Below are 17,040 nucleotides of genomic sequence, written 5' to 3' on the forward strand. Positions count from 1 at the left end.
CAAATACGTACAGAAAAATAATAATAATAATAATAATAACTAGAAAAGCATTTCCTGAAGAAAATGCAAGTTTGATTGCCGCAGCTGAAGCTTTGCTTTGAATGCTGATGTGAACGATTGCTCTGAATTGCTGGAGAATCTGCAATCTGAACTTAATTTGCTGAAACACAGTTAAGAATTTAGAAAGATGAAGCTCTTATCTGGAAAAGTAGAAAATGTTTTAATATTATGAAGATATGAAAGAGAAACAGCTGAAGACAAGAACAGTATGAAGTCACGACCTTAAAGAATAGCCTGTGAATATACCATATGAAAGGTCTGAGGGTGGAATAATACCATAAGACTATAAGAAGCTCAGGCTGTGTGATTTGAATGTGGAAAAGTAGTATACAGCTGAAGGATGATCAATATGACAGATATAATGCTTAAAGTCTGATAAAGACTACAAATATGGCCGCTTTGTATGCTTCTAGTGTGTCAGCATGTCACCATGGTAACAGCCCTGCCTGCCTGCCTGCCTGCCTGCATCCATGGCAACCGGAATGTTTATCAGCTGCCCCTAACTGCAGCTCTCTTTCCCCCTCCTAATGCATTTCCTATGTAAAACCACCCTCCGAACAACGTCTCATATTCTCCAAACCGAAGACTTTAGACGAAAAATAAGAACACCGTCAGAATCCCAAGAAGTTGCTCTACAACTGGTACGATTTTTATGTCTGGGATGTCGAAGATGTGGAGATGGCGGCGAGTTAGAAAATATGGCAGCTCTGCTTCTCTGTTTTTGGTTTTACATTATGTCTTAATGGAGGAATGACCGGCACTCTCCCCGAACAGCTCGATCTACAGGCAAAACTGTTTGGTGTTGAGTTTTAAGACCGACACCAACAGAACCCAGACCATTTTTCCTTCGAACTGGTGGCCAAATTATCCCTGTCAGATAAAAGGTGCAGACGTGACAGCAGGATAGAAACGCAGAAACTGGTTTAATTTTTTTCCCTCCCGCACTCTGAGCGATGACTCACCCACTCTAGCTCCCAACATTCCACGCAATACACACTAATGTTAAACTGAGAAGAGACCTCAAAAACCACTTCATCTTTAATCCCCTGGCATTTGAAGACGGAGCTGAACTTCCAAATTCTGAATACAACTTTTGAAGACCAAGACGTTGGAAGTATTTTAAGCCTTGAATGGTTTCTCTAACTTAATATTTGTAGGAGCAGTAGCATTTTGCAAAATGCATGGTTTGAAGGGCTCTCCCATTGACTCCAATGTTAATTTGAGGGTGGAAAATGTTTAATATTTTTAATATTATAATATTTGTAATTATTATTGAAGGTTTCCGGGAATGTCCTGCATGAGCTGAATCTTTTGATGTTTGAATGGTTTGAATCGGCCCATGCATTCTGAAGATATGCTGAGCCAAAAAACGTACGGAAGAATAATAATAATAATAATAATAATAATAAAGACGTAGAAGAACAAGAGTTTGATTGCTTTGCAGCAATCAAACTAATAAAGAAAAGAAGAACAAGAGTTTGGTTGCTGGGCAACCAAACTAATTACATGATCCTACGCAGTAGATATAATTTGAACTGTACTTACATAACGAATTAGCTACGTCATTCGCACATGCGCGTTTCAACACCATGTGGCAGCTGTGCTGACAGCTGTCCATGGTGCTGACGACGGCTAAATATTAATAAGGAAGGCAGCTTTATCATCAGAGAGGGAACGTGAAGGGGTCACAACGTACAGTCACATTATGTGGTTACGTAAACTACGTCACCGTTATCAAACAGAAGCCTATGGAATGATTGAAGCGGTTAATTATCCTGTTTACGTGTTTGTTGTCATACATCATTTTAACAGTAAACAAATTCCGCTATGACCATGCAAATTTGTAAATCAATGTTTATACTTTTCAAATCTGTGACGGGTCTGAACAGTTGTCAGACCTCGTGGCGCAACGGTAGCGCGTCTGACTCCAGATCAGAAGGTTGCGTGTTCAAATCACGTCGGGGTCAAATGTTTTTATATGAAAAAGTATTAAAGATATGTTCCTACATTACAAATGTGTAATCCGTTATCAAAAATTGTCAGCATAATACATTACTTAAAATATCATTTTATTTAAACTCTGTAAGCCACAACACTGTGTTTTCAGTATCTTTAGAAATACATTTGTACCTAACAACATCTGAGCTCTACATATTCAGGTTCAGGACTGATCATTAACACATGTAACACGTGTGTTCTAAAATTAAATTAGCCTATATTCACATTTAAGGTGGTTACTGATTAATCCATAGAGTAAATAGCCTATGATAGTATAGCAAACTGGAAAGATGAGAAAGAAATACTGTGTGTTTTTCTAAGAACAAATGGGCAAATATCTGTCTATTAAAAGTGAACAAACAACAAACACCCTTCAGATCTGGAGTCAGACACACTACGTGCACTAAAACAGTTGGCGCACAATTTGGCTCTTAGGGTAGGTGACAGTTGTACAATCTGCGTTCAGTTTTTACAGTTCTTATGTGAACAGTGAAGAGGTCAAAGTACGGAAGAAGCTGAGGAACGATCCTTGAGCCCAGTTGCCTTGATTTAAACTCTTTGACAGAACATGACCTGGATGAATGAGAGCATCCACAGACAACAGATGTTGATGAAGATCCTCTGTCTTTCAGATCATTTTTTTTATTCCAAAGCTGGAACTGTTGTTAAATTTTCCTTAAAGGTTTCATCAAATCTTACGAAGCTGCTTGAAGGAGCAACAAGTGCAGTTTATTTCAAGCTTTTCCATCACATGACCAGTAGCTCCATCCAGAAAATGTCTGACCCTGACGTGATTTGAACACGCAACCTTCTGATCTGGAGTCAGACGCGCTACCGTTGCGCCACAAGGTCAGGTGACAGGTGTTATTTTAGGACACCTGGAGAACTGACAATACACAGTTTTCACCTTTAAAGCAGACATGTGTTCACATGCATTTTAGACGTGGATCAGTCAGTGGTAAGACAGTATTATGTTAATTAGCAGCTTGCATCATTTGCTAATCCGTGAAATCAGAGTGGTAAGGCTTTGCTAAGAGGGTTCTTATTGTTCACAGTGCACACTGGGGCCCAATCCCTACAAACATGGCAATTAAAGGCTCTAGGCTTAATCCAAACAAAGGGGAATCCTGGAGAGAAGACAAAGCGTAACACTACTTAACACCTGCAGATGGAGCCGCAGTACACCGGGTCCAGCAGTGAAGCCATCATTATTATTTTCAAGACATTTTTTAAGTCATGGCGTGTTAGTCATCATTGGACTGATGCTCATATAATGATTTATATAAAGTGAAATTGCTGCCATGACAGATGCTCATCAGTGAAATTTTAATTAGGCCCATGAGGGAGAATTACACAAGCCGTGGCGTGCATCAGACTCTGATGATTTATCAGATGAGGTAACATTGTCGATTGAGATATAAACCACAAAACTGCAGAATAACCATGCAAGTGAGGCAACTGCAGAACATTGTCTAATACCTGTATCGTCATGAAGGGTTCAAAAGGTTGTGTTGAAGGAATGCAGTAACTTATGAGTGAGTCCACATAAAGACAGTGTGTATGTTGAATTCTCTGGTGATGAGGTAAATTCATCATGATGACAGGACTCGCTGCTGAGACCATGTCGGAGCACGTCTGCCATGGAAGTAACACCTCCTCTCTGTCAGCTGTATATAGCCTCCACAGACACAGAGGTACATGCATTGTTTACCTTTACCTCCTCTGTGCCTCCGATGTTCTCTCAACACAAGACAAGTCTGGAGATGTGTGGATGTTCAGGAGAATTGTGACTCAAGACTGAAGAAAATGTCAAATATTTGCTGCAGTGAGAACCTATATATCAACTTTACAGCCATATGGCAGCTGCATATGTTTTCTAACACTATTGATCTTCTCCTCCACCCAGTTTAATCTGAGCTCTGTGTGTATTTGAATTTGGATATAAGTGTTAAACTACAACACGGTCTGCAACACAGCGTCATCACAATGTGCTGTAGATGCTGTATCTGATATTCAAGGATAAATAACAAAGGGGGTCAGATTACAAGTTCAGCAGGTTTCGGAAGGATACAGGTTATTGAACAACACTCCCTCACATGCAATGCATCCTGGGACGTGTATGACATCAATAACCTCCAACCTCTAATGTGTCATCATAAGCTCAAATCATGAGTGATGCTCTGGTTCTCTGGGTGTTTACAGTGCGTTATGTCATGTAGTTTTTCTTATCTTCTTCCTTATATTAAGTTAACTTTAACCTTAATATTAATAAGACTTAATTGATTAGTCAACTGTCCTTTGAGGTGCATTCACTTCCCATAGGAATTCCTAATTGTTTGAAGCTGGTCTTGGATTTGTTGCATTTGTGTACCATGGATGAAACTGACCAAGAAAAGCATGAGACTTGAGGACAGTAAAGTACTAACATGTGTCCTGAATGTCCCTTTAGTTCCACCAGTGTCCAGCTGCTGATTGATTTCTGGAACAAAAAGACGTCTCTCAGACGTCACCTCCACCTCCTGAGGAGCCTGAGGTCCTTTGGTGCGTGTGAGACACTTCTAAGGACTTTTTATGACACCGTAGTTGCATCAGTGGCTTTCTATGCATACAGGGACAAGAGGAAACTGGACAAACCGGTCAAGAGGGCTAGATCTGTCCTGAGCTGTCCCCTGGACTCAGTGGACTCTGTAGGTGAGAGGAGGATGTTGTTCAAGCTTCTGCTGGAGGTCCACTGTTGTTTGTCAAATGATGAATCTAATAATAACAATAAAGAGGTGAAGATAAGTTTTGAAACTGTCTGGTTCCTCTTTCCCCACTAGAGGGAGCATTTGTAGTGTGAATGTGTTCGTACATTCAGTGTACCCAGTTGAAACGGTTGAGAACAGGTCCAGCTCTTCACATTCTTTCCCACAATATTTATGAGCTTCAAACATTCATATGTGCTCATAAGTGAAGCCGTCTGTTCCACAAGGTCAGAACAAAAACATTTCAGCCATCATTGTGCTCCATCTGTGGATTAACAAAGCTAAAAGAGGGGGAGAAAACAAAGGGATGCAGAGACTGAGGTGACAGCTGTAAGGTCAAATGCCATCAGAGCAAACTAGAAGAAGAAGAAGAAGAGTGCACATCATGAATGGAGATATTCTCCATCCCTTACTCATGTGCACGCTCACTTATTTATCCCACAGGAGATAATAAGCTGCAGGGAAGCTTCACAGAGAGGCTGCAGCTTTTATCTGTTAAATGGGTCATATACCTACTTTAGATCAGGCCTTAGGCAGATTTGTCATCCTGCACTGCGGGTCAATAATTCATATGTATACATAACATTAATAATGTGAAAGTGTCTTTTAAATATTCTCGTTTGTACTCATGTACTAAAATGTGCTTAAATTTGAATAGAAATGAATAATAATAGAAATATATCTGCTTCCTGTCAGTGCTGCAGTCCAGACCTGTCCCCCATTGAAAAAGTAAAGTACACATGTATTGAGAAATGGCCCCAGGCCGCCACATCCTCAGGGGCCCCATTGGAGCCCGTGTTTACAGCATTATAGTAAAGTGGATAAAGAGTCAACACTTCCTGCCTGTAAACACTCAGCTTTCCGCGATAAGACAGCAGAGACACGTCCACTGATCTCCCGTGGATCGGCTGCAGGGAGCATTCTTAGAGCCTGCTCTAACATGTGGGCGCACTCGCAGTGTCGGTTGTCAGCTGTCCAGTTGTGCGCTCTCGCCGGAGAGGCTTTTTTGTTGGGAAGTTTCTGTGAGTGAGTCAACACGGCACAGGGAGGAGGACGCCACCCCAGCCCTGCCACTGGATCCTCTCCCGGGCGAACTCCTTTCTCTTTCTCCGAGGACGCGGGACACAAAGACACCCTTTACGCGCTGGGACAGCTGAGGATTTAGTGCTTTTTTTGTTGTTAATCGTTAGGATGGTTATCGTCGTGTTGACGCTGCTTTTTCCTCTTTGGAATTAACGCGGCGGAGGAGAAATGAAAGTGACGGTGTGTTTCGGGAGGACCCGGGTGGTCGTTCCGTGTGGAGATGGGAATATAAAAGTCCAAAACCTGATCGAACAAGCGGCCATGAGGTATAAAAAGGCGATTGCAAAGGTGAGTCCTCCACACACACACACACACACACACACTGCTGCCACGGTGAGATTTTCTTACGCTGAGCTCCGGGAGCGCAGAGCAGTGTCCCGAATCCACAGTGGAGCCTCAACATGGCGCTTTTCTCTGGAGTGCCAGTGGCTGCCCCCACGAAGCTGGGGCCAGTGGAGACCCCCAGGGGCCCCTGATTGAGAGAGAGAGAGTGGGGGCCTACACTTAGTGGAGGAAGTGGACCTTCCATTGTTGTTATAGCTAAAGGAGATAAGGACGAGGAGGTGACGTTTTAATCTACGCAGCTGTGAAGGAACTCATATGAAAAAGTTAGATAATTGTGCAAAAAAAAGGCGGAAAAGTGAGCAAGAGTGCACAGAGTTCAAACGGCTGCACAGCCCGCCTAGTGTGTGTGTGTGTCTGTTAGTGAGTAGGTGTGCCACCATAGCATGAAGTGGTTGCTACACATTATGGAGACACCCTTAATCCATGTGTGTGCACATCCATGTTAATTAGTATTATAGAAACAAATGGAATGAGTCCAGTGGGACATTTTGAACTCGCTGCTCTTCCAGTTATGCTTTAGAATAAAGTTCATCCAAGTTTCAGCTGTGAAACGGTGGAGCACACGACCACGTGTTAAATCTGAGTGAGGACACTGATTGCCTTTCCCTTTGTGGGTTTCTAGTGGCTGTGCTTTAAAGCCCATTAAATGACTAATGAATGAATTAAACCTTGGTGCCATTCTGCCAGTGTGTGCTGCCTTTAGCCTTAAGATCTGCACCATCTCTGTAGTGACAGGTACGCAGGTGGCGGTTCAGCTGGAGGTTTTTACCCATGAATGCAAACAGCGACCGAGGAAGTCAACAGTAAAGCGTATTCTTGAAGAGCACTTCCTCTTAAGGCACACATTCACTCCTCTGTTTACCCGTGCTTGGTTCAGCAGAAAGGAGGCGACTGCTCCATTGATCTGTGCAGCTGTAGTGTAAATGTAGAAGTGTGTGTTTCCTCTGGAGAATGCTTGGTGGCTTCGGATCAACACAAACTACTAGACAGGACCTTTAGCCTCCGGTTCATGTCGATTCTGGTTTAATTATATCGCCTCTCTTACAGTCAGAATAGTTTATTTACACTGTTTGAGTGTGAGTTTGACCGGCAGGGACATGTGTCCAAACCTTAATCTAGGGGAAGCGTACCAACCACAGAGCCCTGTGGACCTCCATGATGAACCCTTGTTTTTGAGGAGGACACCTGAACACACCAGAAGAAAGATGCTGTCACACGTAGCTCACTGCTTCCATTACATGACAGCAGTCTATCATTGCTCCACCCTTTAATCTGAAAGACGTCTTGCACATTCCATGGCATGAAATCTGATCCAGCCTCTCTACACCTACCTTCTGCTCGACACAAATATCTTCATCTGCCTCTTCATTATACATGAACTGTTTTGGGAACCCGCTTGCTCGGGCAGTCTGTCTTCGCTCACTAGCATCTCTCGGTTGATCCTAAGCACAGGCACAGGTGTGTGACACACACCGCTGCGTAAACATAAGTATGCAGTCACAGTACTGAGTGACAGTGTTCAGTTTTGAATGTCCACATACTGTTTACACTGGGAGTGCCAGCTTGTGTTGTTCATAGTAAGAAAGGTATGTGTGTTATGTATGCTCACAGCACCTAGTGTTCCACCTCCAGGAGCTCCAGGACCTGTCACCTTGGTAACGTCTGTCTGTTCAATGCTGCAGACAGAAATGACTGCAACAAGGACCTGTTTGCGAACAAAGACAAACCTGAATCGATGAGTGATGTCGCGATTTTCATAAAAACGTATGAAGCGTGCACAAACCTGCAGTGTGGCAGCACTTTGTTGATGAAAACACTCCCCAGCTGTGTGTATTTATTTGCATATATCAGAGGGAACCTGTCACTTGATACACATATGATCACACTGAGCTTATGATACCAAATCAATCACCATGGACTCTGAAGTAGCAGAGCTCAATGAGACAGTGTCACATGCTGCACTGGTGATGGTCTCTGGGGACTCTTGAGGACCTCATCACAGTGTCAGTGGGAACAGAAAGTGTGCATCTGTCTCCCAAGCACCATTACCTTCAGAATGAGTCTGCAGCATTAACAGTCATGAAAGATTCATGTTAAATGGCTTTTCAGGCCTCTCATCCTGCCTTTCTGCTGCAGTCAGGCAGTAAAGGAATAACGGTTTATTTACCACATTTTTAGCCTTTTGAGCAGGAGCAATATAAAGGTGTCATTTTGTGGGCTTTAGCTGTTGGCATACATAACATGTGGACAGATCTGTAGTCAGCCTTCTGCAGACGCATCTGGCACACAAACGACACAAAAGAATCCTCAAACATTCAGTCACTGGATCCATAATTTGTGGCTCTAACTCTTTGAGGAGCTGCATTTCCTGACCCTATTTGTCTTCTACTTTCCCACAGTCACTCTACCTAAATGTAGGCTCAAGCTTTAAAGCACATAATTGCCCTTTTTCCTCCCAAAATTCCACAGATGCAGACTTTGCGACATGTCACAACGCAGCGTAAGTTGTTGAAATACACAGATGTGGAATGATTTTATGGGAAAACCAAACACAGTTGCACATTATCTTTCATTACACAGTATATCAGCAGCATAATGATGAGCATGTGTCATCTGGCTCCTGGATGTCTGAAGGCAAGTGTGATTCTGTAATTTATAATATCGGTCATTATACAATGAAAGGCCCATAGATTACCAAACTGTGTGTTAGCTGTACAAAACCATCACATGTTGAAATTTGATGTGGGTGTCTTATTCTGCTAAATTAAGCCAGAAGAAGACACCCAACACCCATGCACCCATCCTTCATGCCAAAAGATAGTGTGGTTAGAGTGCTGTCCTGGTTAGTATGGTGGTCAGTGTCTCTGTCTCTCATGTAGAAGACCTGGGTTCAGTTTCCTGATGGGGAGAGTGATGCTTACCACAGCTGATACTGTAGATGCTACAAAGGAAATGCAATATCACCATCACCACCCCCTTTAACTTTGTTCAAAGTAAAAACAAGTCCAATTTCCAAATATAGGGTGTACATTTTCCTAACTTTGCTAGTGCTGCGAAATGCCCCCAAAATAAAGCAACTAGTTAGCTTAGCATTAAACAGGGTAGGGAAAAGAATAAGCATTTTATACTTGATGAAAATTAAGAAGAATGTTTGTTTAAATGTGAGATGTGTGGGTGACACTGTTTCTGTGTGACCTCAGATAGCCACAGTCCTCGTTAGTATAGTGGACAGTATCTCCGCCTGTCACGCGGAAGACCGGGGTTCGATTCCCCGACGGGGAGTGTAATTTTGTTTTTTTTGCCCCCTCTTCAGGCGATTGGCTGCTGGCTAGCAGGGGTGGGTGATTTTGGGTACAAGTAAGTAGTTAGCAGTTAGTTAGCTTAGCATGTTCATTGAGCACACCAGTCCTCGTTAGTATAGTGGACAGTATCTCCGCCTGTCACGCGGAAGACCGGGGTTCGATTCCCCGACGGGGAGTGTAATTTTGTGTTTTTTTGTGTGTTTTTTCTTTTGCCCCCTCTTCAGGCGATTGGCTGCTGGCTAGCAGGGGTGGGTGATTTTGGGTAATTTTCTTCTGCAGCCAAATAGTCTCCAAAAAAAGGTTACAAGTAAGTAGTTAGCAGTCAGTTAGCTTAGCATGTTGATTGAGCACACCAGTCCTCGTTAGTATAGTGGACAGTATCTCCGCCTGTCACGCGGAAGACCGGGGTTCGATTCCCTGACGGGGAGTGTAATTTTTCTACTCTAGTTTTTGGTCTTATTATAAATGTCACCAAATAAGTTTTTATTTGCTGCCAGATGCACTCCTTCAAACACAGCTTTGAAGTATCTTGTAGGAATTGTTGTGTTGTGTTCTCAGGTAAGGGGTCTAACATGAGCCTGCTCTGGCACAGCTGTGCAGAAACACACCGCAATGAGAAAGTGGGAAGTGCCTTTGAAAGGGTTGTCAGTGCTTATTAGCTCACTGCACTCAGTGGTTATGCAACAGAGTGGAGCTGCAGTGTGTGAATTGGATTATGGAAGATAGTTGGAGGTTGTGGTGGGGTCCATCATATAAGTTGACTGGAGAAGCGTAGGATGTAGTGTGGGATGATGGGATACGATGTGATTGATGGTAACTGAGTACAAGTAGGTTCAGTTAAGCAGCAGTGCTTAATTTTTTACCACAGCAGGGAGTACAGCAAGGGGAGAAGTAGAAGAAGAAAAGCATGGACCCAGTCACCTCTTGTTATATTCTCCTCTGGTTTTATTTAGTTCCTGTTGTTTTTTGTTTATCAGTCTTTTTTTTCTCCCTCTTCAGCTGGTTGACACTGCGTTGTCTTCCAGCCGACCGAACGATAATGTGCTTTTCGTGCTGACTACTTCCAGGAGAATTGTTGCCTGCTGGTCTTTGAGTAAAAACATAACACACCCGCTGTTCCAAAAGTCACGAGTTGAAGTTTGCCCAAGCATCCAGAAAAGATATTCTGCACCCCTGGCGTGCCGTGTGCTCCATCACTGTCTGTCCACTGAGGCCCGAGGGCAGTGATTTACGTAACACTTTCTATACAAAACATGTTGACTTGTTAGATTACTTCATGCAAAGTCAAAAATAATGCACAGTAATAATAGAACATGCAGTCATACAGATTACAGGGGGAAAAGCCTGTAATTGTATGTGGTGGCTGGTAGCAACACGTATGTAGACGGATCAGTGGTGGCAGTAAATGCAGTCATCAGGTCTCAAAATTTGCAATAGGGGCCCTTAAATGATTCAAACATAAATGCAAGTGTAAGAGCCTATTTTTAAATCTATACCCAGCAGTGTCACTGTCCAGTACCCCCATTGCTGCACCTTATTACTGTATATGGGCCAGTGTGGAGGAGAGTTTGAGACTACTTCCGTAAAAACCTGTCTCGTCGAATGATTTAATCGCTGTCTGGCGAGCCACCCCGCTCACGTGAATAGCATCAAGGACAATGACACCAAGCTCTCTGCTTATCTAACCCAAACATGCCTCTCTTCAGGGCCAGGCTACGATGACTCTGGGGTGTTCTGCCTATCAGGTGTATACACAGGTGCTGATAATATGTGGTATGCTCAGGCTTGGAATGCCTTAATGCCATCTGCCAGAGTCTGAGCATGCCAGCTACGTGTATGCTAAGAGTCGGGGTCAGGATCAGTTTCTGTTGTCGTTGCTAGTGTGGTTTTTGTTTCTGTTTGGTTTTGTTGTGTTTATCTGCTGTAGGCGGAGCTGAACAGAAATTCCTTTTGTCGTCCAATCATTTACAGATTTAGCAGAACTTAACAGAACTCTACATGGCTGTAAGCACGTTGTGAATTATTGCGTTTAATGTGTAAACACGTCATTGTGTGTGTTCTTCGGTGAGATAACATGACTCTAAACTCACACTGTTGTGTGGCTGTGCTGACATATAAAACATGAGCTCCTGACACCTGTTAGCTTGTACTTTCCTCTTCCTGCATGTGTTGTTGGGGACTTATTTTTTTGTTATCTTAACCTGCTGGTCCATATAATCCGGCTAATCATTCACCTGAACCGTTAGAAGCTGGACAATAGACTAAATACACTACTCATTTGAATTAAGAGGCAGCTCTTCATGGCTTCAGGCCTGTAAGACCCCGTTCAGACTGGGAATAATCAATCAAGCTAGACATGGTCCCCTAGCTGGATTCGCTAGCTGCATTTGCATTTAGACCCTAGCCATATTTCAGCAAATTGTTCAATTTAAGCAGATTTGTGCTGTTCAGATTAAGAAAATTTAAGAAAAAATCAATCTTGCTAGAACGGAATACAGCCCAAAGCCCACTCCAGCCAGACTGATTACACAAGTCTTAATGGCATCTAAAGCTGGATCCATACTCCACAAGAACAAAGAACTTTCTTCTCACTCAACAGGAGGGCGTATAGCATGACAATAGATAGAAGATTCGTGTAGCTGACTGTAGAGCAGACCTCTGGTATTCCTCCAAGTCTGTGTGTTCCTCCATGTCTGTGTGTTCTGCACCTGAAGAAGCTTGTGCGCTTCACCACATTCATCATGCCCATTAATTGCTCTTGCACACCACTGAGAGAAAAAGTTCTGCCCAGACCATGTGTCTGCGAGAGCTGCAGAACAGGCACTCTGAGAAAAAAATGACGTCATTTTGTAGTCGGAGCGCCGACAGCGAGAAGAGAGTTCTTTGTTCTCTTGGAGTATGGATCCAGCTTAAGACTACGGATGGTGATCAAACAAACTCAGTGATACATGGTAGGCATTTTTGATGTGAATGTGCAACCTAAAACTATGACCCTGACGTGATTTGAACACGCAACCTTCTGATCTGGAGTCAGACGCGCTACCGTTGCGCCACAAGGTCATGTTGCTGTCACTTAATTGTCACAAAACATGGCTAAAGAGCAGCTAGGAAGCTGGAGTCTGTGGGTTTTGAAGTTATTGTTTTTTTAACATGGTGATGTAACTATGCCAATAAAAAAATGGCATTTCTTAATTATATTGTTGATATGCAACTTAAAAGCTGACCCTAATGTGACTCACATACACAACCTCCTGGTCTAGAGTCACACACGCTACCGTTGGTGTGATGATTGCTGCATCTTCTCCTGTAGGACAGTTCTCAGATGTTCATATCAGAGGTTCAATGCTGAAATAGTCATTTTTTGGTCTGTTTCTGTAATGATTTTAGCTTTGCCCTGGTTCTTGCAGTGGAGAAAGACATTTCCTTTGACTACTGTCTTGCTAATGTTCATTGAATGTAAAAGTGTATTTGAGTTTGTAACCTCCCGATCCACAAGGTCAACGGTGTAAAAAAAGGCCAAGGAGCAGCTTTAAGCTGGATCCATACTCCGCGAGACAAAGACATTTCCCCCCCCTGCAGACGTTACGCCCACAAAATGACGTCATTTTTTGTCTCTGACCGCCCGCTGATCCGCACTCCTGTGCACAGGGTCCGGGCCGAACTTTGTCTTTCAAGGCTGTGCGGCAACCATGCTGTGATTGGTCGGAATTTATTGTGGGCGTGATGAAAGTGGAGAAGCGCAAGAGCCTCTCCAGGTATATAGGTAGGTGTATAAACAGCACTGATTCAACAGATTTAGATAAGACCATACCGGTTTTGCATGATGAGCAATAAAAGAAAGAAAGAAAGGCAAGTCAGGGTGATTTGTCACCAATAACTCCAGACAGCCATTCACACATACCAGATGGTGACTGTTATTACCATTCTATGTACTCCTACATACCCGGGCATAATAGGCTCGTTAACAATGTCTGTATATCTTTGCTATTGTTACTTTTAATGTCGCATCTTCACAGCTCATCACCGGACAGTTTGAAGTATCGCAGGCACATTGGAACACAGTAGATGTGCAAATGTGGTCATAAAGGCGCAAACACTGAATCTTTGCTATTGTTACTTTTAATGTCGCATTTTCACAACTCATCGCCGGACATCTCACGCTGTTGCAGGCACCCTCTCTGTATAATGCCCTCTTGCCATGGCACACGTCCTTGTGGTGTGTAAAAAAACTCAGTAAAGTCTTTCCTTATAGTTTAGTGGGCGGGCCGTATGAGGAGTTCTGCACACACGCGTCTCACGGAGTATGGTACCTCAGTGCGGAAAAGACCTTTTTTTTGTATCTCTTACCACCCGTGGAGCGCGTTCTCCGCTCTTTGTCTCGCGGAGTATGGATCCAGCTTTACTTTCTTGAGATGTTTAGTCACCAAAGAAACCAAAGGGGTGCTGTATGGTGGCCCTCACATTTATACATGTTCCCTGCTGGAACTTCTGCCCTAGGGCTGTTCTCAGAGATTGGTACTGAATCTGGAAGTTAAACAAATCAGCTATAGATAGAAATAATAATGCTGACAACATAATTAAAGGGTCTATTCCTGCAAACCTTTCAGCCATGCTCAAGTTCATGCAGTGGATCAGGACATATTGTTGATGAAGATTCTCAGTCATCCAGGTCATCATACGTAGAGAAGATTGAAGCAAGGCGTCTGGACTTGTAGAGTTTTCTTGAAGACATTTCGCTGCTTATCCAAGCAGCTTCATCAGTTCTAACTGTTTGGTGGGGAAACATGGTTTATATGTGGTTACAGACCTATGTGGGTGGGTCTGGGTAAAACTTAAAAAAACAATAGCACTAAATGTTTCCATACTTACCTGTGATGTTCTGGCTGACTGGGCCAGGTGTGTCTAACGACTGGCTAACGACTATGAAACTGCCGGAGGGGGACTGGTTGACAGCCCTTTGTTCTTACTGTGAGTGTGTAAACAGTAAACAGCTGAGTCTAGTCCTGAGGAGGTGGCTCTCCTGTGCTGAGCCATTCTTCTGTGGAGTGGTTGTTTAGTTTCTCCAATGTACAGATCAGAGCATTCCTCACTGCACTGGACTGCATATATCACATTGCTCTGTTTCTCCCTGGGAATCTTGTCCTTTGGGTGAACCAGTCTCTGTCTCAGTGTTGTCATTGGTTTAAAAATGGACCGGGATGTCATGGTTGTTGAAGATCCTGCGGAGTTTGATGTGTTCTGTGAACCGTTCCACTTCATTGGTCTTGATTTTGCCCCAGGTGTCATCCACATATCTAAACCAGTGGGTGAGGGTGGTTCCAGGAAAAGAACTCAGGGCTCTTCTCTCCACTTCTTCCATGTAGAGGTTGGCCACAATCGGAGACACAGGTGATCCCATTGCACAGCTGTGCTTCTGTCTGTAAAAGTTCCCATTGTATTGGAAATAAGTGGTGGTCAGGCAGAGGTCCAGCAGGTCACAGATGTGGTCTGGCGTTAGGTTGGTTCTCTCCTTGAGTGTGCTGTCTTGTGTGAGGCACATCCTTACCATCTCTGTGGCTTCTGATGTAGGGATGCAAGTGAACAAGGAGGTGACATCAAATGAGACCATGGTGTCGTCTGGGTCCATTCGGATCTTCTCCACCTTGTTCACAAAGTCCTGAGAGTTGTGTATGTGATGTGGTGTGTTACCTACCAGTGGTGTCAAGAGTTCAGCCAAGTGCTTAGCCACGTTGTATGTGACTGAGTTTGTGCTGCTGACGATGGGTCTGAGGGGGACTCCTTCCTTGTGTATCTTGGGGAGTCCATACAGGACATTTTCTTTGATTCTTTGCTAGCATTCATAGAATGGCAAAAAATGACCCCGACGTGATTTGAACACGCAACCTTCTGATCTGGAGTCAGACGCGCTACCATTGCGCCACGAGGTCAGGTGACAGGTGACTATTTTTGGCCCCTGGAAAACTGATGATGCACAGTATGCATTGTTAAAACTGACACATGTTCACATGCACCATTTAACCTGCTGTATATTCGTCTGACGCGCTACCGTGTGCGCCACGAGGTCCTAGCACAGCATAGTAGGAAATGCGAGATAGTGATCCCTAAGAGTGTGATAAAACAAACTCAGTAATACGTGGTAGGCATTTTTGATTGTACTGTGGATGTGCGACTTAAAATTCTGACCCTGACGTGATTTGAACACGCAACCTTCTGATCTGGAGTCAGACGCGCTACCGTTGCGCCACAAGGTCATGTTGCTGTCATGTAATTGTCACAAAACATGGCTAAAGAGCAGCTAGGAAGCTGGAGTCTGTGGGTTTTGAAGTTATTGTTTTTTTCAACATGGTGATGTAACTATGCCAATAAAAAATGGAATTAATTCTTGATTATATTGTGGATATGTAACTTAAAAGCTGACCCTAATGTGACTCACATACACAACCTCCTGGTCTAGAGTCACACGCTACCGTTGGTGTGATGATTGCTGCATCTTCTCCTGTAGGACAGTTCTAAGATGTTTATATCAGAGGTTCAATGCTGAAATAGTCCTTTTGTGGTCTGTTTCTGTAATGATTTTAGCTTTGTCCTGGTTTTTGCAGTGGAGAAAGACTGTCTTGAAAGACTGTCTTGACTGACTACTGTCTTACTAATGTTCATTGAATGTAAAAGTGTATTTGAGTTTGTAACCTCCTGATCTGAAATCAACACCATCGTTGGACCACAAGGTCAACGGTGTAAAAAAAGGCCAAGGAGCAGCTTTACTTTCTTGAGATGTTTAGTCACCAAAGAAACCAAAGGGGTGCTGTATGGTGGCCCTCACATTTATACATGTTCCCTGCTGGAACTTCTGCCCTAGGGCTGTTCTCAGAGATTGGTACTTAATCTGGAAGTTAAACAAATCAGCTATAGATAGAAATAATAATGCTGACAACATAATTAAAGGGTCTATTCCTGCAAACCTTTCTGCCATGCTCAAGTTCGTGCAGTGGATCGGGACATTTTCTTTGGTACTTTGCTTGCATTCATAGAATGAAAAAGGTTAAATGACCCCGACGTGATTTGAACACGCAACCTTCTGATCTGGAGTCAGACGCGCTACCGTTGCGCCACGAGGTCAGGTGACAGGTGACTATTTTTGGCACCTGGAAAACTGACAATGCACAGTATGCATTGTTAAAACTGACATGTTCACATGCACCATTTAACCTGCTGTATATTCGTCTGACGTGCGCGCCACAAGGTCCTAGCAGAAGATAGTAGGAAACGCGAGATAGTGATCGCTAAGAGGGCGATTTGATTGTACTGTGGATGCGCGACTTAAAATTCTGACCCTGACGTGATTTGAACCTTCTGATCTGGAGTCAGACACGCTACCGTTGCGCCACAAGGTCCTAGCACAACATAGCAGGGAACACAAAGGCTGACAAAATGTCATTTAAGGGGCAGTTCCTGGAAACATTTGGAGCTTCCAAAATTCCTCCAATAACAAAAAGGGACCTTTCATGTGC

At 43.5% G+C, this 17,040-nt stretch overlaps 1 protein-coding gene, 1 long non-coding RNA gene and 8 other non-coding genes across 12 annotated transcripts in view; 5 read left to right on the forward strand and 5 right to left on the reverse strand.

Annotated features, from left to right (window-relative positions):
- The first annotated feature begins 1,955 nt into the window (after window positions 1–1,955).
- On the forward strand, window positions 1,956–2,027 carry trnaw-cca (transfer RNA tryptophan (anticodon CCA)). Its single transcript has one exon. It is a non-coding gene; the product is annotated as a tRNA-Trp (tRNA).
- Window positions 2,028–2,838: 811 nt separating this feature from the next.
- trnaw-cca (transfer RNA tryptophan (anticodon CCA)) lies at window positions 2,839–2,910 on the reverse strand. The gene has a single exon. It is a non-coding gene; the product is annotated as a tRNA-Trp (tRNA).
- A 2,698-nt stretch (window positions 2,911–5,608) lies between these two features.
- Window positions 5,609–17,040, forward strand: part of pard3aa (par-3 family cell polarity regulator alpha, a) — a 296,902-nt gene continuing 285,470 nt past the window's right edge. For 2 of the 3 annotated variants that reach the window (XM_028433418.1, XM_028433420.1), the window contains exon 1: window positions 5,609–6,173. In XM_028433418.1, coding sequence (XP_028289219.1) covers window positions 6,054–6,173 — 120 coding nt within the window. In that variant the 5' untranslated portion in view covers window positions 5,609–6,053. The remainder of the gene's footprint in view (window positions 6,174–17,040) is intronic. The other variant, XM_028433417.1, reaches the window with a different exon arrangement.
- Window positions 8,773–12,443, forward strand: LOC114453495 (uncharacterized). Its single transcript, XR_003672450.1, has 3 exons — window positions 8,773–8,784; window positions 10,068–10,072; window positions 12,348–12,443. It is a non-coding gene; the product is annotated as an uncharacterized LOC114453495 (long non-coding RNA).
- On the forward strand, window positions 9,441–9,512 carry trnad-guc (transfer RNA aspartic acid (anticodon GUC)). The gene has a single exon. It is a non-coding gene; the product is annotated as a tRNA-Asp (tRNA).
- trnad-guc (transfer RNA aspartic acid (anticodon GUC)) lies at window positions 9,637–9,708 on the forward strand. Its single transcript has one exon. It is a non-coding gene; the product is annotated as a tRNA-Asp (tRNA).
- On the reverse strand, window positions 12,521–12,592 carry trnaw-cca (transfer RNA tryptophan (anticodon CCA)). The gene has a single exon. It is a non-coding gene; the product is annotated as a tRNA-Trp (tRNA).
- On the reverse strand, window positions 15,388–15,459 carry trnaw-cca (transfer RNA tryptophan (anticodon CCA)). The gene has a single exon. It is a non-coding gene; the product is annotated as a tRNA-Trp (tRNA).
- Window positions 15,712–15,783, reverse strand: trnaw-cca (transfer RNA tryptophan (anticodon CCA)). Its single transcript has one exon. It is a non-coding gene; the product is annotated as a tRNA-Trp (tRNA).
- trnaw-cca (transfer RNA tryptophan (anticodon CCA)) lies at window positions 16,577–16,648 on the reverse strand. Its single transcript has one exon. It is a non-coding gene; the product is annotated as a tRNA-Trp (tRNA).

Source organism: Parambassis ranga, chromosome 20 (assembly GCF_900634625.1).
Source record: "Parambassis ranga chromosome 20, fParRan2.1, whole genome shotgun sequence".
NCBI classification, from domain to species: domain Eukaryota; kingdom Metazoa; phylum Chordata; class Actinopteri; family Ambassidae; genus Parambassis; species Parambassis ranga.